Source organism: Borostomias antarcticus (genome assembly GCF_949987555.1).
Source record: "Borostomias antarcticus genome assembly, chromosome: 25".
Taxonomy (NCBI): Eukaryota; Metazoa; Chordata; class Actinopteri; order Stomiiformes; family Stomiidae; genus Borostomias; species Borostomias antarcticus.
Genome location: NC_140258.1, coordinates 12,629,327 through 12,651,670, shown reverse-complemented (window position 1 = coordinate 12,651,670; position 22,344 = coordinate 12,629,327). Strand labels below are relative to the sequence as shown.

The window sequence follows — 22,344 nt, the reverse complement described above, 5'->3', positions numbered from 1 at the left end:
GAGCTAGCCGCCTCATGTGGCAGCAGACGATATAGCAGCTTATAAGTGCAGTAACAAGTGTTGTGTAATGAGTGTGGGAACACAAGGAGGATGGGTGGGCGTAGAACGCTCTTGCCTTGGAAGCCGGGCGACCCACGTTAGCTCCAGTGGGAGCTTAATTGTCACATTTTCCCAGAGAGAGCGCAGCATATTTTTCGGCCTAGTTTGACATCTCTTGCAACCATGCCTACGATGTACAGTACCTTAACGCTGACCAGACTACAGGCTAAGTGATAGACAGCCATGAGTCTCTCTACCCAGCGGGTCCGTCGTAGCTGGAGACTTCAACCACTGCAACCTCAAAAAATGGCTGACAAAGTAGGCTACGTTCAGCATGTGTCCTGGGCAACCAGTCCTGGGAATGGAATGAGGAACTGACTATTACTGATAAGATACTGTAAGGATAAGCAATGGCAATAATTCCAATGTACTTGTACCTGTACTTGTTACATATGGCAAATAAAACTTTCTATTTTATTCTACACTCAGATACCACACACACACTCACACACACACACACACACACACGCACACACACGCACACACGCACACACACACACACACATTCTACCATGAGAGCTTTGTTAGAGCAAGGTTGACTCACTGGAATCCTGGTGTCAAACCATGCTGTAAAAATTTAATAGTAAAAGCCAGAGTCAACAGCAGAACAAAGAAATATGGGAGGTATATGACGCTTGACAAAATGTCAGTCACCCTCCTGCAATAAACGTGCAGACTTTATGAGTGTTCCCATGTCTGGCTTCAGGTGGAAGTAAAAAGCTTTTCCTGTATATTGTTCTCGACTGTTGAGAAGCATAAAACCCTTCGAGGAAGCAGGTTGGACTCAACCTTTGGGAATATAATAATAGTGGTTCTCCATTTTGTGTCCATCTCTCCAGATCTACCCCGGAGCTGTGGAGCTCATGCAGGTGATCGAGGAGTTCATCCACATCGTGGGACTGGGCATGAAGGACTTCCACAACGCCTACCTGATGACTGGGAACCTGGGTAGGAACATTTACCACTCTACCAGCCCTTCCCCCGGCCTCACCCTGCCTTCCCCGGCCTCACCCTGCCTTCAGGCCTCAGCACACCCGCCTCTCCCCTCTCCCACCCCCTGATCTCTCCCCTCTCACACCCTCTGATCTCTCTCCTCTCCCACCCTCTGATCTCACACCCGTCTCTCCCCTCTCCCCCTGATCTCACACTGATCCCAGATCCCAGCCACACCCAGCCCTCTAGTCCCCAACCTCAGATCCCCAGACCTCCAGCTCCAGCTCCCCACCCCTCTAGCTCCTCACCCCCCAGACCTCCAGCTCCTGCAGCTCCCCACCCCTCCCCACCTGTCCATCTCCCCACCACTCCACCTCCCCACCCCTCCAGCTCCACCCCTCCATCTCCCCACCACTCCACCTCCCCACCCCTCCAGCTCCACCCCTCCATCTCCCCACCACTCCACCTCCCCACCCCTCCACCTCCACCCCTCCAGCCCCCCAGCCCTGCCTGTTCCTCAATGTCTCCCAGCCTGACGTGGATGTATCAGTCCTGGCTCCGCTCTGCTGACTCCCCCCGTCAGTGGTTCAGGATAAATGGTGCCCGGTGAGGCAGAAAGGGGGCGAGAGCTTTGTAGATCAATAAAGTTCATTAAAACTCAACCTGTACTCCTAATGTGCTAAATTCCTATGAACACACACCTATCCAATAACACCAGCCGACCCAGCGTGGGTGGACGCCCCCCGACAGAGATAGACTCAGCTCCAAACAGACTTATCTCACACAAGCACACATGCACACACATGCACACACACACACACACACACACACACACACACACACACACACACACACACACACACAGCTGTCAGACAGAGGCTCAAACAGAAAGAGAAATAAATTATTGATCACAGGGTGAATATGCAGCACACATCCCTTTAAGTGTCCCAGTAGTTGGTGAACTAAGTAGAAGATAGACTCATAACATCTGTGCAACGAGACTTTCAGAAGTCCTGACCTGCCCTTGAAGTGACATGAACCAATTTACGGACTCCTTCCAGAGCCTCACCACACATTCTCCCCCCCCCTCACACCTTCTCAGCCTCTGTTCTCCTCCACCTCTCACACCTTCTCAGCCTCTCCCTACCCCTCACACCTTCTCAGCCTCTGTTCTCCTCCACCTCTCACACCTTCTCAGCCTCTCCCTACCCCTCACACCTTCTCAGCCTCTGTTCTCCTCACACCTTCTCAGCCTCTGTCCCCCCCCCCCCTCACACCTTCTCAGCCTCTGTTCCCCCCCCCCTCACACCTTCTCAGCCTCTGTTCTCCTCACCCCTCACACCTTCTCAGCCTCTGTTCTCCCCACCTCTCCTACCTTCTCAGCCTCTGTTCTCCCCACCTCTCCTACCTTCTCAGCCTCTGTTCTCCTCACCCCTCACACCTTCTCAGCCTCTGTTCTCCCCACCCCTCACACCTTCTCAGCCTCTGTTCTCCCCACCCCTCACACCTTCTCAGCCTCTGTTCTCCTCACCCCTCACACCTTCTCAGCCTCTGTTCTCCTCCACCTCTCACACCTTCTCAGCCTCTCCCTACCCCTCACACCTTCTCAGCCTCTGTTCTCCTCCACCTCTCACACCTTCTCAGCCTCTCCCTACCCCTCACACCTTCTCAGCCTCTGTTCTCCTCACACCTTCTCAGCCTCTGTCCCCCCCCCCCTCACACCTTCTCAGCCTCTGTTCCCCCCCCCCTCACACCTTCTCAGCCTCTGTTCTCCTCACCCCTCACACCTTCTCAGCCTCTGTTCTCCCCACCTCTCCTACCTTCTCAGCCTCTGTTCTCCCCACCTCTCCTACCTTCTCAGCCTCTGTTCTCCTCACCCCTCACACCTTCTCAGCCTCTGTTCTCCTCACCCCTCACACCTTCTCAGCCTCTGTTCTGCCCTCAGCCTCTGTTCTCCTCGCCCCTCACACCTTCTCAGCCTCTGTTCTCCCCCCCCCTCAGCCTCTGTTCTCCCCTCAGCCTCTGTTCTCCTCACCCCTCACACCTTCTCAGCCCCCCCCCCCCTCACACCTTCTCAGCCTCTGTTCTCCCCTCAGCCTCTGTTCTCCTCGCCCCTCACACCTTCTCAGCCTCTGTTCTCCCCCCCCCTCAGCCTCTGTTCTCCCCTCAGCCTCTGTTCTCCTCACCCCTCACACCTTCTCAGCCTCTGTTAGTTTCAACACTTCCTTCCCGACAGAAAAAACCCACTCAGAATAAAAACGGATCCAGACTGTGCCTCAAATCCTCCCTCCACGCCTCCTGCCTCCCTCCCCCAAGGATCTCATAATGCACAGCTCACACGCTATCTAGACGAGAGAGAAAACAGACGCTAATGGGGAGACTCGGTAACAATTACTAGCATGTTTACATACAAAGACAAAGCCTTTGTTTGTGGAGTCGTCTGCCTTAATCTGCCTCTCAGTGGAGCAAAATGAACACCCACACACCAAGCAAAACAACGGCTGTGTGTGTGCTCAGAATCTGCACGTTTCAAAATACCTTTTTTTCCCATTCCTCTAGTTTCAACCTCAAACTCGACTTCAAATATTCCTCCTGATTTAATCAATCACTTAATTATTATATTTTAAATTAACTAGACTAATTAGAACATCATTTCAGGGATGGGAAGCCTATAGACTAAAATACAAATCTAAAATAAATCCTGCCAGTTAGTGATTTGTACATTTTAATTGAGGTCACTGACTGAGCCTTCAGATTGATCTCATCTGCTCAGTGAACCAGCCAGCATCACCAAGTGAGAGAGACAGGGAGATGTAGCACCGCACAGTAGGCCAGTAGAACCGTAGAACCGTAGCTCTAGCCTGCTACAACTGGAGCCCACTGTGGTGCTGATCTCAAACTCCCCCTCCCTGGCTGCGTTCCGAATCGCATACTACCCTACTATATAGTATGCCAAAACAGGATGTAGTATGTCCCAATACATAGTATGCCACATGCAGTATGCCAAAAATACCAGGATGTCCTACTACATCCGGTTGTATTTTGCAGTATGCAAGCCAGCAGGCTTTTCTGACCCACAATCCTGTGCGCAGCGGAAATGTGCGTCACATGTGCGAGTCATGACAGCTGTAGACGAATGTCGTGTTACTGACAGCGATGAATGTGGGCAAATTTCAAGGCGCAATGTTATGACAAGATAGTATGTCCCAATTGGATGCCTACTGCTTGCAAAGTACGTACTTTCTAAGGGTACGATTCGGTACCCTTAGAGTATGGGTAAGTATGCGATTCGGAACGCAGCCCGTCTCTCTCACTTGGTGCTGTCCATGGTCCTGAACTCAAACCCCCCCTCCCTGTCTCTCTCACTTGGTGCTGTCCGTGGTCCTGATCTCAAACTCCCCTCCCTGTCTCTCTCACTTGGTGATGCTGGCTGGTTCGCAGCACTACCTCCCCTCCCAGGTCTCATGTGTCCCGTTAAACTGCTAGCACGGCTCTCTATCTGCCAGCGCCACGAAATCTCCACCGCCTGCTGCCGAGCCACAGGTCTCAGTGGCATTCCCCCCCCCAACCCCACCCTCACCCGCAAATGCTTCTCTTCCCGGAACGAGTGGACAGCAGTGTGGTTATTATTTATTCATGGAGACGAATCAACTCCTGAACTCCTGTATGACTGCGGCTGGCGCAGGTCGAAGGTCGTCCCTCTGGAGGAGGGAGGAGTGTTCTCTCAGCTGCTCCTTCCGGCACTGGGAAGACAGGATCCAATTATCACACACCACACACACACGCACACACACACAAACACCACACAGCTGGGATATTCACACCTGGTATCTGTGTGTGTGTGTGTGTGTGCTCTCGGCCTAATGAGGTGCTTATGGAACACCTTGGATGACGACGAGGACTGCCTTGTCATTAGCGCACCATTAGATGACACTACAATAGGTAATGGATGGACGTGAAAGGAGGGTTAAACTGCCTCTCATGATGACTCCCGTTAGAGAGTTCTCTCAAGCCCATCCTGGAGGTGCCAGAGGGTCTTTCTGCCAGCCAAATTTATTTGGTCCATTTCCTCTGTGTGGAGGTGATGATTCTCCTCCAGATCCGGTGCGATCCATCTCCATCTCCATCTCCGTGTCATTAAGAAGAACAGGACCGTTAAGATTCTGATGAAATTGAGATTCTCGCTGGAAAAGTCAAATCACCCTCGTATTACTGTACACACTGTACACACGGCAGGATGTAACTAACGACCTCTCAACTTCCCCCACACACACTTTTTGTATTGAAAGGATTTCCTCCGTCCCTCGCCCCCTCGCCCCCCCCCTGCCCCTGACTGCACCACACACACGATGACACCAAGAAAAGAGAAAGAGATATGAGTCAGCCCTCCGGGGAGACGCACACGCTCCGACGGGGGGGGGGGGGGGCGTATCTATCTGAGAACGCAGAACCCTGCGCCATGGTCGAGGGCGGCCCTTGATTAAAGGGAGGGGGGGAGTGGCGTCTGGATACGCAGAGGGGGAGCCAAATGGAGAGCGTCTGGCTGAGTAAGATATTGCTGCATCATTTCTGCTGTAATTTATGGCCTCCATCTTGGCTCCCCGGATAAATACGCTGCTGTCACCAGGGCATCGCTCTCCTCTCCCTACGTTTTAGTCAAATAGCCTTGATTGGAAAAACAACAAAAAACTTCAACTTCAGCCCCTGGTTGCCGACAGCTGCCTGTTCCCTTTTATAGCTGAGAGAATTGAAAAGAATGGAGCAGGTTTCATAAGCTAGAAAAGGCTGGGGAATAGAGTGCTGAAAACTACTTCACTCTCAACATAATGGCTTTCTGTTTGGATGAATCTATTCTTGGAGCCGCTTGAAAGCCAAATGATCACTTCATTCCGGAGGCCGTGTTTACCTACAGAATTAGCCCCCTGAAAGGGCATCAGATCCGGACCCCTAGTGTGTGTGACAATCAAGCCTGCACAGTCTCTCTCTCTCTCTCTCTCTCTCTCTAACACACACACACACACACACACACACACACACACACACACACAACACACACACACAAACACATGCTTTCTCTTTTTTTCTCTGTCTCACACACACACATACTTTCACGCACATACACACTTTCTTTCTTTCTTTCTTTCTTTCTTTCTCTTTCTCTCTCACACATACAAACTCACACTTCCTCTTTCTCTCTCTCTCTCTCTCTCTCTCTCTCACACACACACACACACAACACACACACACACACACACACACACGCTCTTACACCCCCACCCCCATTGCCACTCACATCCACACTCCTCCATGGATCCCTGCCAGGTTTAAAATGACATTACTGGCAGAGCGGAGGGAACAATGGCACTGCGGCATCAATGGAGGATTAGCTTCTCCGTCGCTCGACTGGGACATGGTGTGAAACCTGCTGGAGCACTCTACACGCTGTCCTGCCCTTGAGGGGCTGGGAACACACACACACACACACACACACACACATGCACACACACACACACACACACGCACACACACACACACGCACACACATACACACACACACAATCACATACACACACACACACACACACACACACACACACAACCACACACAATCACATACACACATACACACACACACAACCACACACACATACACACAACCACACACAATCACATACACACACACACACGCACACACACATACACACAACCACACACAACCACACACAATCCCATATAGGGCTGTATATCATCTTGGATTTCGCGATACGATACGCATCACGATACACAGGTCACGATTCGATACGTATCACGATACAGAGGTCACGATACAATACGATACGATACGTATTGCGATACACACATCATTTACTGAAAGATTTTAAGTGTTCAAGACTGAAAACTGAATGGCTCAAATGCACTATATAGATAACTCAAACTCAATGACTGGACAGAGAGCTAGCTAATAAATATATTACATTTGATATCCATGCTTTTTAAACTGTCAACATTGTAGTATTTATGGTTTTTCAAAATTATTTATATGTATGCTTTTTTAACTTAATATTGTAGAATATGCTTTTTAAACTGGATTTAAAAATGTATTTTTTTTTTATTTTTTATTTTTAAAATTTTACAGCGCCCGGCTGTATCGATACTCCGGGCTGAAAGATCGATACAGTATCGCGAGACTACGTACCGCGATGCATCGTTGTATCGATACAATCCTCCAGCCCTAATCACATACACACACACACACACACACACACAACCACACACAATCACATACACACACACACACACACACACAACCACACACAATCACATACACACACACACATACACACACACACACAACCACACACAATCACATACACACACACACACAACCACAAACAATCACATACACAGACACACACACACACACACAACCACACAAAGCAGTCATCACCCAAGTTAATACATAGCCGTGAATGTTTGTTTTTGCTCATGTACTGTACATAGGCCTCCCTATTAAAGTCGCTGTCCCTGGAAATAGAGACAGGACATGGAGGACATCACAGTCACCCATAATTAAAAAGGGGATTGATTATCAATTGGCTGCGCATTATCATCACAGAGTATTCTGATAACTTTAGCAAGGGCTTCGTTCAGCCTAGGAGCAGCTGAGCCTCACAGTGAACAACCAGTCAGTCAGTCAGTCAGTCAGTCAGCCAGTCAGTCAGTCAGCCAGTCAGTCAGCCAGTCAGTCAGTCAGTCAGTCAGCCAGCCAGTCAGCCAGTCAGTCAGCCAGTCAGTCAGTCAGTCAGTCAGTCAGCCAGTCAGTCAGTCAGTCAGCCAGTCAGTCAGTCAGTCAGCCAGTCAGTCAGTCAGTCAGTCAGTCAGCCAGTCAGTCAGTCAGTCAGCCAGTCAGTCAGTCAGTCAGTCAGCCAGTCAGTCAGTCAGCCAGTCAGTCAGTCAGTCAGCCAGTCAGCCAGTCAGTCAGTCAGTCAGTCAGCCAGCCAGTCAGTCAGTCAGCCAGTCAGTCAGTCAGTCAGTCAGTCAGTCAGTCAGTCAGTCAGTCAGTCTGATTGATGTACAATGACATGCCTACTTGAGAGGTTCTTCTCAGTTGACCTTGTTAACGTTGTTGTTTGTGTCGTCCCTCCTGTAGTGGCCAGCATCCAGAGGCTCCCTGCTGTGTCGGTGATGACTGATATTAACTTCCCCATGAAGGGACGTAAGGGCATGGTGGACTGGGCCAGGAACTCAGAGGACAAGGTGGTCATCCCCAAGGGTATCTTCCTCCCCCAGGCCGCAGGTAAACACACACACACACACGCACACACGCACACAACCACACACAATCACATACACGCACGCACACACACGCACATACACACAATCACATACACACACACACCACACACACACACAACCACACACAATCACATACACACACACACACACACAACCACACACAATCACATACACACACACACACACACGCACACGCACACACATGCACACAATCACATTTACATTCACATACACACACGCACGCACACACACACACACACACACCACACACACACACACACATCACATACCATTCACAGTCAACCTAATACTGCATCATTCTCATCTTTCACCTTTCATCTTTCTACAATGACGGCATCTTTAACTCGATCAAATTATTCTCAAATCTAATTATTCTGTTTCCATCCCAGCATTTCTCGTTACACTTCCGGGAAAAAAAACCTGGAATTCTATCTGGAACGGAACTGTGTCGCATCAGATCAAATCATTCTCAGTTCAAGTACTCCTTAATTATTTTTAGCTGCAACAATAATTGTTGTTGGACCTCTCATGTGAGACAGTCTGCTGTTCAGTCTCCATAACAGCTTCAAACACAGTCGTGCAATCTTCATCACCTTCTCAACATCAGCAGATTAAGACACAACTCTCACTGTGACCTTACCTGTCCTGATGCCCACTACCCAGTGCGGCTTGACCAACCATCATGCACTCTGCCCCAACTCTCCTTTTGGAGAGCTCGTTTCACTAATGAAGTTTCTAGCAGACGCAGCACCCCTGACTCACACAATGCCCCTAAAGAGTTAGAGTAGTGTACCGTTTACACCGGCCCTGCTCAGCACCGAACAGTCTGCTTGATTAGTGTGATCAGTCTTATCGGAGTAAAGGCAGAGAAACCCGCCATTGATTCGGGACTTGCAGTAACTCAGTCCCAATCCCGCCCACTCCAACTGGGCCAAGATTTTCAGAATGGACAGAAGTTCTCCCAACACCAGTCAACAACATCCAAACAATGATTATTTGTCAAGAACGGGATGATTCTTTACCATTTTATCAGTGGTTCGTTGAGGTCAAGAGAGCTGATAGCTTAATGCACTGTTGGCAGGGAAGTTGCAGTGGTTCTTCGTCTCTGACAGCGAGACCTACGAGTTACTGGAGGATTACTGGTCGTTGTGATGTTAGTTGTTGTTGTTGTGTGATTGTGTACTGTATGTATTTGTGTGTTTCTCAAGCTCATCATCAGATGGACATTAAATAGGCACATTTAAAGCTTTGTAACTTATAAAGATGTAACTTAAGATAATTGTAATGATGTGTCATTGTGTCCTGAAACGAATGTCAGATATGATCTCTTGTTTCGTGTCAGATATGGACGGTTCACCTGTCTTCATCCTGGGGACGGTCCTGTATAAGACTTTGGGCCTGATGCTGCCTTCACCAAGGTGAGCCCAGACGTATATCTCTCTATCCACACACACATCAACACACACACACACACGCCTTGCACACACACACACACACACACGCACACACGCACACACACAGACACCTAATCTCAGCACTGGGAAAAGCAAAGATGTAAAACATGAGGTCAACTTTAATCTGTGACAAGGTGCCAGCTGCTGTGTTGGGAGTGTAAATAGTCCGTCTGGGTCCTAGAGATAGTAGAGCACGACTCTTGCTGTCTAAGCAAACTTAATAAAAAGCACAGCCTTGATCAACGACAGACATACTACACTGAACATACTGCATACTATAGTGAACATACTACATACTATAGTGAACATACTACATGCATAATCCACTGAATTTACTATATACTGAACATATTACATGCTACATATTACTCTGAATATACAACATACTACACTGAGCATACTACACTGAGCATACTACACTGAGCATACTACATACTACACTGAGCATACTACACTGAGCATACTACACTGAGCATACTACATACTACACTGAGCATACTACACTGAGCATACTACACTGAGCATACTACATACTACACTGAACATGTTGTATACTACACTGAATGCTACATGCTAGCAGCAGCTATCATAAATAACGTTCTGTGAACAGATCAACAAATCTGGTCAAGTAAAGCAAGTGTCAGCAAGGCTTGTGTGAATATAATAGAGAAGTTTATTCCAAGATTCAGATGTGATTAATCATCATTTCTGCTGAGGTTACAACAGATCCTGTACCTCCCTCACCCTAAACTCAGTTTTCACAAAATTATTTTTCCCATAGAATACTAATTCAAATAGACCTTGACAAGTGTAGGAGTAAGCTATATTTCACTCCTGATTTATTCATTCGAAAGGTTTCCAATATTGTTAGCTGCTCTGTTTATCAAATTGTACATTATAGTCATTATCATACAGTGCTGTGTGGCTCTCATCCAGCAAGAAACAACTTGATTTATGAACCGACCTGTGCTCTCTTCTATGAGGGAAAGTAATTGCGATGCCCTAAGCAGAAGTTGTGTGGACTGGAGGATGTTCCTCTAAATATCATATCATCACCACCGCTCACACTCAGTCAGCATGGCACTCTGTCAGCGAGATCAATGCATGTATCAGTAGTTCATTATAATGTGGGTAATTCACCCCAATTAGTCATCGTCTATGTGCTGATGCAGTCACTATAGATGTGTATATACAGTTTACTGTATCATAGCCCCCTCACTCAACACTTCCTACTGGTCATCAAATACTAAACCATGCTTGAATTAAAGCCCTGATCCGTGTAGCCTCAGATAGCTAACTCCCTGTTAGCTCTAACACAGCTTTGCAAGACTTTTTCAGCAGCAGTACTGGACTCCACACGTTTCTATTCATGTTTGAAGCTATGTTAGTAAACGGAGCTAACAGAGCTAGCTAGCCGCAGCAGACTAGGGTTTTAATAGGGTAGAGCTCCTGGATTTTTCTCTCTGTGTTTGACTGGATTTACATTGACCTGGCAGCTAGTGATGACAGGGTTTTAAAGATCTAAAACAGTATTTAAATTGTTTATCTTTTCTAATGGTAATGTGAGAGTTTTGTATAAAAAGGCCAGAACAGACTGTGCCCTAGATGTGCCCACGTTCTGGTCTGGGATCAAAAATTCCTTGTTTTCCCCTGGGGTTTCCGCCTCCGGACTCCAGGGGCAGAACTGAGAGAGCTGAGAGCTCCTCTGATCCTCCCCAACACACACACACACACACACACACACACACACACACACACACACACACACACACACACACACACACACACACACACACACACACACACACACACACACACACACACACCAGCCCTCCCCAGCATAGGTTGGAGCAGACATCCTGGGAATGTATGTGTTTTGTCTTGCGGCAGCTCGGTGTCCTCCCATGGGTTGTGCGGGGTAGCTGGGTAATAAAGGACAGGAGAACGATACGGCGTCTGTTCTCAAAGCCCTACACCGGGTCCCTTGAAGGTAAAGCAGAGAGCAAAGAGCAGAGATCTGAACCTGAGAGAGAGAAATATGAAAGAGACCCTGTTTGAGTAGTCGCTACGTTCTCTCGTCTCTATCATCTTTGAAATGACTAAAAGAAATGTGCCGTGGTGCAACAGTGCACCTGTGTCACACTCTCTGCTTCTGTCAGAGGAAATGTATTCTTATTTCTGAAAAGAAAAAGTAATGTTTACCCTGCAGGGGAGAGAAAAAAATGTTAAATCTTGAATTCATGCAAGACTGCCCATCCTATAAGTAAGATACCCCAAGACTAATGGAGAGGTGCCATAGTTACTTTGGGGATTTCTTTTTTACTTTTCGTTTGGATACTCTGTGTGTGTAGAGGATTGTGTATAGACCTCCCTTACTCTGTGTGTGTAGAGGATTGTGTATAGACCTCCCTTACTCTGTGTGTGTAGAGGATTGTGTATAGACCTCCCTTGGATTGTCTCTGTTTGGCAACTCTCCCTGCAGAGTCATTCATAGAACCAGTACAGAGTCACAGTTCCTGCTCTCTCGGTCGGTTTTTCATTCTGTAATTCACCCCAAATGGACCATGAAGTCAGTCACACCCCAAGATGGGCCCTTGTGACAAGTCTCTCTTTCCCAGCTCCAGTATTTCACCTCCCTCGTGGGCTGGTGACACAGTCCTGCCCTGCCCCGGCCCTTCAGAGAGAAGGGGCTTATTTAGCTCTTTGTTTCCGACTCTGAGGAGATTCTTGACACAAACAAGACCCCAGAGTTTTTGTTCAGATTCCAAATAAAAGAACGTGGGAATGACTGCTGACTGTTTTGTTGCTCTCATAGTACTGAGAATCAGGAGAGCAGAAGACCAATTTCAGTTATTCAAGTATCGAGAGACAATAATGTTTAATTTAGGACCCTTTCACACCTACGTTGTTTAGTCCGGACTTTCAGACTTTCCAGTTTGATCCAGACCAAATTGACAAAATCCTTTGGTCCGCTGGTGTGAAAGCGAAAGTTATGGAACTAATCAATAAAAAAATAACAAATGTGAAAGCGTCAAACGGGATTCTGGTTCGGACCTTGGTCTAGACCTTTAGGTGTGAAAGCGTCCTTAATTGAGTTTAATATTTTTAACTTGCAGGAACCACACAGCTGTGAACTCCAAGGTCATCGCTGTGACAGTCAGACCGGAGCCCAAGGTCACAGAGTCTCACCTGGAGATTGAGCTGGCTCACCTGGCAAACGTAAGCACCACTCCTCTATCACTCTATCACTTTACAGACGAACACATCAAGAGCCACTTAGAGACATTATAATGCATTAAAACAGTGATTACTGTATAATGCATTATAAAATATTATAATGTATTACAACTACAATAATTAAAATACACTATGAGGAAAACATTATCTGTGAGTGACCAGCAATTATGAAGTATTATGATACTTACCTGTTCAATTTCTGACATCTCTCTGTCCTGCACCTGGATTGTATCGTTGATGTGCATGCCTAAACCCTTGACCATATATGTCATAAAATTATTTATGTGTTATTTTTTGAAGGATTATGTACATATTTATATTAGAATATACATATATATATGCCTGTACAGTAACTATAATTATACTAACCTGCTGTGCCAGGTTAATATTGCTTCACATAACCATCTAGGAACTCTCTGTTGGAAACTGTTTGGAAAAAGGCGGGCACTTTCAAAAATACTTGGCAGGTGATTGGTCGAACCATCTGTCTATCACACACTAACTTCAGCCTCTCCTCGCTATCAAATCTGCCCAGCGTGTCTGTTTGTCGTTTTCTGATTTCTGATGGAGAGAATCCAGACTCGAGAGAAACAGAAAATGAGCTCGCAAAATCAGGATGGTCTCACAAGGCTATAATTATACAGTGCTCAAAGCAGATTATAAAGCATTATACTGTAAGTATGTTTACAACGCGTTATAGACATGGGCTTCATAAAAAGTGACTGGTAATTTGCCCACAGATGTTTTCTTAAACCCTTGACGATGCAGACACTGAGAGCATCCTAGTATTAGAATGTGAACAGTCAGAGACTCCAGCCAGCTTTATCTTCCTGTCTCAGAGAATTGCTTTTCGTGTCCACAGAGTCAATCCACCACAATGGCCATGCCACACGCTAAGAGGAAGATTAGTCAACAAAACAATGAGGAGGGTAATTGGTTCGATAATTAATTTGTCGGCAGCCAGCCCGGCTTTATTCTCCAGCATGTCAGGAGAGCACAGCACTGTACATTCGCATAATTACCACGACAAGCCTTTTTTACGAGCCGGCACTCTTGGTTAATCTCAGAGGTTAAGGTGACGATCATTCAAAGGCGACATATGTTGGCGGTGATGCAGCGTGTCATCCTGACATGAGTGATGTGTGACCCACATCACCCGCCGCACGGAGACATTGATATTTTTATTGTTATGGGCTGGATATTGGGTTGATTTAGTGGTTATGATTCAGTTATTGATCATGATCTTCTTCTTCCATTTCTCCAGGGGACCATGAATCCATTCTGTGCTCTGTGGGACAGCAATGTCATGTAAGTGGGCATGGATCTTTCTTCCTATGTCTGTCTGTTTGTGGATGTCATGTTCTGAAGTAGATAGCATGATTGTTTAGCCTATTTATTTTACTAATCTACATTTTTATTAATCTACCTTGAGGTTTCAATTTGTTTTGTATTTATTTGGCTTTTAGAATACAGCACATGTTGCTTGGTTGGCTTTGCAATGGCCCAGTGGAAAGACAGACCATTATAGAGCCTGGTTCTGTTCCCATTATAGAGCTGGTTCTGTTCCCATTATAGAGCCTGGTTCTGTTCCCATTATAGAGCCTGGTTCTGTTCCCATTATAGAGCTGGTTCTGTTCCCATTATAGAGCCTGGTTCTGTTCCCATTATAGAGCCTGGTTCTGTTCCTGGTTCTGTTCCCGTTATAGAGCTGGTTCTGTTCCCATTATAGAACCTGGTTCTGTTCCCATTATAGAGCCTGGTTCTGTTCCCATTATAGAGCTGGTTCTGTTCCCATTATAGAGCCTGGTTCTGTTCCCATTATAGAGCTGGTTCTGTTCCCATTATAGAGCTGGTTCTGTTCCCATTATAGAGCCTGGTTCTGTTCCCATTATAGAACCTGGTTCTGTTCCCATTATAGAGCCTGGTTCTGTTCCCATTATAGAGCCTGGTTCTGTTCCCATTATAGAGCCTGGTTCTGTTCCCATTATAGAGCCTGGTTCTGTTCCCATTATAGAACCTGGTTCTGTTCCCATTATAGAGCTGGTTCTGTTCCCATTATAGACCCTGGTTCTGTTCCCATTATAGAGCCTGGTTCTGTCCCCATTAGAGAGCTGGTTCTGTTCCCATTATAGAACCTGGTTCTGTTCCTGGTTCTGTTCCCATTATAGAGCCTGGTTCTGTTCCCATTATAGAGGCTGGTTCTGTTCCCATTATAGAACCTGGTTCTGTTCCCATTATAGAGCCTGGTTCTGTTCCCATTATAGAGCCTGGTTCTGTTCCCATTATAGAACCTGGTTCTGTTCCTGGTTCTGTTCCCATTATAGAGCTGGTTCTGTTCCCAGCGATGGTATTTGAGCGTAATTACTGTACTTTGTCTGAAGTGGAAAAAATAAGAGCAGCCTATGAAGATTAAAATCAGATGAGGGGAATAAATCCTCTAAGTAAGAGAGAGAATTACGAGTCCAAGACGGGCGTTTTATTTACGAGCAGTGATAAAACAACGGGACAGAAGGCATCAAAGGGCCGTTCCACTCATTATTCCCATAGAGCACCTGCATCTACAGCCACCCTGGCGTTCTGTATGAGGAAATAAGAGACGCTCTTAGGAAATTCAATGATGTGCACTTGTTGTTCTGCTATGAATATCTTTCAGTGCAAATGGGTAATGGTGAATCACACAAAGAATATATTTGCAGTTTATGCAAATTTGCACACGTTTGAGGCACTTTACACTAGGTTCTAGAGTCGGTTTCCGGGGGAAGGGTGTGTGTGTGGGTGGGTGTGTGGGTGTGTGTGTGGGTGGGTGGAGGGGGGTTCTGAATTTAAAGCTGCTGAATTTAAAGACAACAGAACGGATATCTGCTCCGCTCATTCACCCGTGTCGTTCTGGAACTGTTCAGCTCTGGAACCACTGACATTCTGTCTCTTGGTACCTCAGTACCTCAGCTGTGGGGAAGCTGCTCTGCCCCTGGCCCCGTGGAGGAGGGTATGAGTGTCAGGGTAGAGGTGCATGATGGGCCTACAAGAATAAAGGTGTCAGGAAGACCTTTAGTTAATTAGGTTCCCACTCACTGGAGAGCTGTCTCATACTCAATACCCAGCAGCCATTTTGTCCAAGGACTTACATCAAGGGATACCATAAAGAGATGTAACTGCAAAACTGTAAAAGGAGGACTAGGTATCCATGGTATCTCTACAGCTCATATGACACCAGTCAGCCATCTTACAGCACTGTAGCAGGAACTAAACAAGAACTCTCAATGAAACAAATCACAAAATGGCGCCAAATCCAGAACGTACAGTATGAAGGCTCAGCACTGCAGCAGTGGGCTAGGAAGCTGTCTGGTGTTTCTTCTGGTATTTCTGTCCTGCTGTGAGACAACTTTCTTCTGGTATTTCTGTCCTGCTGTGAGACAACTTTCTCCTGGTCTTTCTGTCCTGCTGTGAGACAACTTTCTTCTGGTCTTTCTGTCCTGCTGAGACAGTCTAACTGATGGAAGTGCATAGTCACCTTCTAAACATGGTATTAGATGATTCTTGAGGCACACTTGTAGGGCCAGCTGCAAACCGGCTGACTCAGCCTTTCAACACACAGCTAAACAACATCATTAAAACATGGAGGCATGGAGGCCTGTGCTTCTGACTGCTGGTCTGTGTTGATGCTGTATATGAATCATCTCTATAGGATGAATGCTCACATCACTTTTGTCCTTGACCCACCACTGTTTCCGATCCATGGTCATATCCTGCAGAAGGCATGCTTTCTGCCCACTGTATATTGAATATGCTTGATATTTAATCCTAATCCCCCCCCACACCCTATTTCAAATATAAAAATTGCAAATTGGCACCCGGACAGTACGAGGGAAACCGAGGAAAGAGCTCTGAGCGCTCACTAACAGATAAGAACATGGAGAAAGCTTTGATTCATTAAATTACATTTCCATTGAATGACAGCCACGCAACTCGGGCCTGAAGCATTCTAATAGAGCCGGTCGCTGCAGGTATCAATGCATTAAGCTCTAGAGAGGGAGAGAGACAGAGAAACAGAGAGAGAGATTTATTCATACAGTACTAATCTAAAATCAGTGGGTCTTCTTCACCAATATCCTCCTAAGTTCCGTTCTTAAATTACTTCCTAAGAATATTTCTAAAGAAACCACGTATTCGGAAACCGCTGGTTGAGTTCGCACCTGCCTTGTCATAATGATGAATCCCATGGTTTCGTGGCCTCTCATCCAAATTAGCATAGGTTGACTCCCCGCTAGCCCCATTTAAGGAGTAGGGATGTTAATAATTAATCGACTATTGATTAATTGCTGATAAGAATTTACTCGAGTAAGATTTGGTAACTCGATTAATTGTTTGTTAATAGAATGGAGCTTTTTTGGGGGGGAACGAACGTTATCAATGGGAGTTGCGTGAAATGTAGTCTCGCATAACCACACCTATCTCCACACTTGGTTGACGCTGTGCCAGCACTGGAGACAGGTCTGGCTGGACATATTACCATTCTGCAGTAGGAGGGAAAAAAACGCAGTATTTCTTTAAACCAATCACAGTCGTCTTGGGCGGAGCCAGCCCCGGACGCAGTGACGGTGCTCTTGCAAAATAGTCTAGAACGAATCCGATTGGTGCCGAGAGAATCTCCCGGCCTGAATCAGATTAATTTGCGTCGCCAGTCTCGCCACTGATTGGGCAGTGTGACAACGAATGACAAGGTTTATTGCCAAAACCTACATCCGTTGAGTTAGACTACGCCATCTTTTTGATAGCAGAATGGTTTAGGTGGGGTTGTGTCAGGTGCGTTGGCAAGTCAGAAGACTGCAGGTTGAATCCAGCTAAGGTAATCAAAATCAGATTTGAATTTAGCCAAGTAGACTTCCTACTGTGAGCAATTTGGCTTGATGCATAAACATAGCATGAATGAAAATATATACTTGGTTTAAGGTAGATTTCAAAGAACACGCGATGGCGTGAACAGTGCAAAATGTCAAAGTGATAGAATACAATATACAATAGCCTACAGTCTACAAAAATGTAGGCTATTAAATAGCCTTATTATTATTATTATTATTATTATTATTATTATTATTGGACAGACAGCACTCTCGCTTTGTAAAATAATGAAAACCATTATTATAAGATAAATGATATACATATTATAGTAGGCCAATTACAATCATATAATGTTATGCAACTGTAGATTTGAAGTAAACACAATCACAAATCATTATAAATGAACAAGTCTTTCGCACAAATGGTCTGTAGTCTTCTTAAGACTGTGCTTCCGTGTTCGTAGATTCTGTTCTTAGTTCCCACATGTGAGAACATCGGTGAATGCCAGAATCTTCTTGGAAACAGTGTGAGTGGAGTTTAATAAGAAATGCTTAAAGAGAAAGAGATTCTCGTTGGCGAATGAGGCCCATTGTTTGGTCTCAGCTGTAATCTGTTTGTTATCTGATTTATGTATACACATGCTGATTAATTGATTTGCTGGTTAAGTTGTGTACTCAGTAAATGAAATCAACATTAATTTGTGCAAGCAAACAATTAGGGAAGCCTTGTGTAGTTGTCCACCCCCTCTCCTCCATCAGCCTGGCGTGATCACACATACAGAAACCCTGATTTCTACCATTTGGGTGAGGGCTTGTCAAATACCGCTAACAGGGATCATCAGCAGCAGAGGACGATGAAGCAGACTGACTGATTTGAAGATGAGAAAAACAAACGACTGGAGACTGAAAAATAAATATTTTCTCAAAAAAATAGAAACCACCAGATCGATCACCAGAAAAAGTGAATGACTGTTTGTCCAGAGTCCAACGCGTGTTCAGATATGGCTTCGTCACTCTGTTTTTCTACACTCAGCACCGTGGCATGTGAGTGATGACACACAGCACTCAGGACCTCGGGATACACTTCTGTTTGGCAGGGAAGACCTGGTCTCCGTCCAGGACCACTCAACATTTGTGGAAGTGTCCTCTCTCCCTCACATAAGAGCTTAACCTTCCCAAACCCAAAGTATTGAATATAGTCCAAAGCAGTCCAAACTCCAGGAGCTTGCTCGATGGCCTTGTTGAGAGGGGTCAGGGAAGAATTTTTTACAGCTCACTTATCTGGCCCCTGGGTGATACTGTTTTTTTGCTTCCCTCTGGAATATGTAGAGAGTGGGTCGTATGCCCACCTCCCTTGTTCTCTGTAAAGCGCATTGTGTTGCCTCTGGGTATTAAATGCGCTATACAAATAAAGCTTTGATTGATTGAAAGTATTGAATATAACTAGTATGGCATCTGTGCATCTTTTATGCCAGCACCGAGAAGGGAAAAAGCTTAATATCGTCTTAGATAAGTATGCAGGTGATATTGATGAGAATGTTCCACACAGCTGAGCTGTACGTCTCATGACCGTGTCCAGGGCGATGTCAGAATGAGCATTATTAAATGGTGGCAGTTAACGCTGTCCTGATGTGCTGACGGAGTGGTGATCTGACGCCAGAGGGCTTGCTTCATAATGAGCTCTCCCTTACAAACGATCACCAGAGAGCCATCATATCTGCTGACTGACTGGTAATCAAGGACCGGCTTGCCCCATACAGCCCCCCATCACTGGACCACGGCGCTCTGCCGTACGACAGAACACGGATGTACATTATGCCACCACAAGGACGTACAGTACAATGACAGAACGTGTCATCAGAGAGATGCAGTACTACGGCGTATAGCTGGGATTTCCATTGAAGTGGCTTCCTGCACTCTCACATGCGACTCATGAAGGTTCCTTCTTATACGACTGTTGCTTTATCCCAGGAAACCATACTGTAGTTTACTACGAATGAAAACGGATATATGGTTTAGATATGTGTGTATCTATACCCTCTAAACCCGTAGATGTGTGTATGTATACGCTCTTCTAGCACCCTCCCCCCTCCTTGGTCTCCCTCCAGATGCATGTTCTGAGGTGATACCGGGATCAACACAGTCACAGCATCATCCGCAGGGCAGACAGATGCAGAGAGTTTGTCTCCTCCTAGTCTGGAGTCAAGCACCACAAAACATGAGCCGGCGCATTAGTCTACCTTTCAAATCCACCTGCATTTCAACACGGGGAGCGTATAGTCGGGACTAAATGAAAAAGTCATTTAGGTAATACCCTTTGCCATTTGTGTAATAAAAACCTCTGTGAAGTGAGAGTTAAAGTGGAAGAAAGTCAAAGTAAATCGTGCCTTGTGTGCCAGATACGCTGCCGACAGTTCGCTAGACTGCAGGACTCTTTAGCAATACTTGAAAAGGGTAAATCTGCGGTCAGCGACCAATCAGAGGCAAATTCAGCCTCTCTGCACAGCCTACTATCCGCGCAGGCCAATCAGCATCCAGTTGAAAATCCGATTGGATTCTCATTGGTGTCCACAAATATCATAGCTTATTCCCAGAAGCTCTTGCCAAAGCGAGGGCTTCTGTGTACTCAGAATACTCTCCTCCTGGTAGTCTAAGTAGAGTGGAAATGTCTTTGGACACACTCAGCCACTTTATCTCATTTTTGACCTAAGTGGAATCAGTGAAGCCTGATGGTAGTGGCCGTCTCAAACATGTTCCCGCCTCAAATCTATCCAGCACGTCTGAGGAGAGCCGGAGCGGTCTCTGTGTTTAATGAGAGCTTTGCACAAAACATCTTAAGTTTTCCCCTTAAGTATGACCCTTAAGGGTTAATTTCCCCTTACTTAAGGGAATTACTTCAGGGTGTTGCACAGAATCCCTTACAAGGTTTCCTTAGCTAAGGAGAAACGTTAAGGGTTTTCATACAAGGAAAGAGATTTTACAACAGTAAAATTGTAGTTTCCATGGTGACCATTGGTTTGCTTGCACATGACCGGCTATCTGTCACAACACTACACTGGAGCGTCCTGCGACGCTGTGAGGGAAAAAAAAGGACTGTCGATCAAATCTGTAATGAAATATCAGTTTGAAATTGCGAGTTTAACATGTTTTTTGAATGATTTTTCAAGGTGCCCACCCACATCCATTGTATGACCTAAACGGTGGTAGAGCAATTATCAACTTTCTCAAAAGTGCTAGTTTTGTCAACTTTTTGATCTGAACCATTGTATATGATCATAAGTAACCTTAAAACAGGGCTAAACATGATTTTTCCCTTTACTACTCCTTTAAGTCAGAACTTAAGGGAAATATTAACTTAAGGTGTTTTGTGCAACCGGCCCCAAATTTAACTGAAGTCTATTTTCATACAATAACACATTTCATTCTCAGTGGTAAATTAATTTTGAGAGGGAATGAACCTTGGGGGGGTAAGTCTGAATTGAGCCACATTAACAGGCTCAGGTTAGTGTGAGGTCAACCTAACCTCTGGGGACAGGTTAGTCTGAGGAGTCAACCTAACCTCTGGGGACAGGTTAGTGAGGAGTCAACCTAACCTCTGGGGACAGGTTAGTGAGGAGTCAATCTAACCTCTGGGGACAGGTTAGTGTGGAGTCAACCTAACCTCTAGGGACAGGTTAGTGTGGAGTCAACCTAACCTCTAGGGACAGGTTAGTGAGGAGTCAATCTAACCTCTGGGGACAGGTTAGTGTGGGGACAGGTTAGTGAGGAGTCAACCTAACCTCTGGGGACAGGTTAGTGAGGAGTCAACCTAACCTCTGGGGACAGGTTAGTGAGGGGTCAATCTAACCTCTGGGGACAGGTTAGTGAGGAGTCAACCTAACCTCTGGGGACAGGTTAGTGAGGAGTTAGTCTATCATAGCCAGACCCTTCTCCACACTTTGTTTACGCTCTGCCAGTGCTGGAGAGAGGTTTGGCTGGACTCTACCATTTGGGAATAGGGGGACATTTCTTTAAACCCAACACAATCGTCTTGAGCGGAGCGGTTGTTAGGTAGTTGTTGTTTCACATATCCGAGGTGTGTAATGTAAGTGATGTGTTGGCAATGTGCGTGTACCTGTAGCAGTGTCCAGTCCGGGGTCCGAAGGGGGCAGTCCGAGGGAAAGGCGAGGGTGGCACCGGGAGGTCAGTCCGTGGGGTCCAGGGGCTTGGGGCTCAGGGGTTCTGAGGATTGGGGGAGGAGCCGTGGGGACGCGGGGGAGGAGGTCTTGGGGCGAAACAGAAAAAAAACAAATGGTAACGAACAAGGATAAGTGGGCAAAGTACACGTTTAAGGGAGCTTGTCAGTGGTGTTACCGCATGGGTTCAGTACGTTCAAGCGCTGAGCGCTGTTCTCAGCGTCTTCTTGTAGCAGGACCAGCTGTAGCTGATTGGAGCAGCTGATTGCCGATGGGAAGCAGGTCTGCTGC

The 22,344-nt window shown here is 46.2% G+C and overlaps 1 protein-coding gene across 3 annotated transcripts in view; it reads left to right on the top strand.

The window, feature by feature from the left end:
- The window catches only part of adgrb3 (adhesion G protein-coupled receptor B3), a gene marked incomplete at both ends in the record, with an annotated part of 145,661 nt that overhangs the window by 85,515 nt on the left and 37,802 nt on the right, over nt 1-22,344 (top strand). For all 3 annotated transcript variants that reach the window (XM_084458584.1, XM_084458583.1, XM_084458582.1), the window contains 5 exons: nt 939-1,047; nt 8,183-8,329; nt 9,692-9,767; nt 12,920-13,022; nt 14,305-14,348. In XM_084458584.1, the coding sequence (XP_084314710.1) occupies nt 939-1,047; nt 8,183-8,329; nt 9,692-9,767; nt 12,920-13,022; nt 14,305-14,348 (479 nt within the window). The remainder of the gene's footprint in view (nt 1-938; nt 1,048-8,182; nt 8,330-9,691; nt 9,768-12,919; nt 13,023-14,304; nt 14,349-22,344) is intronic.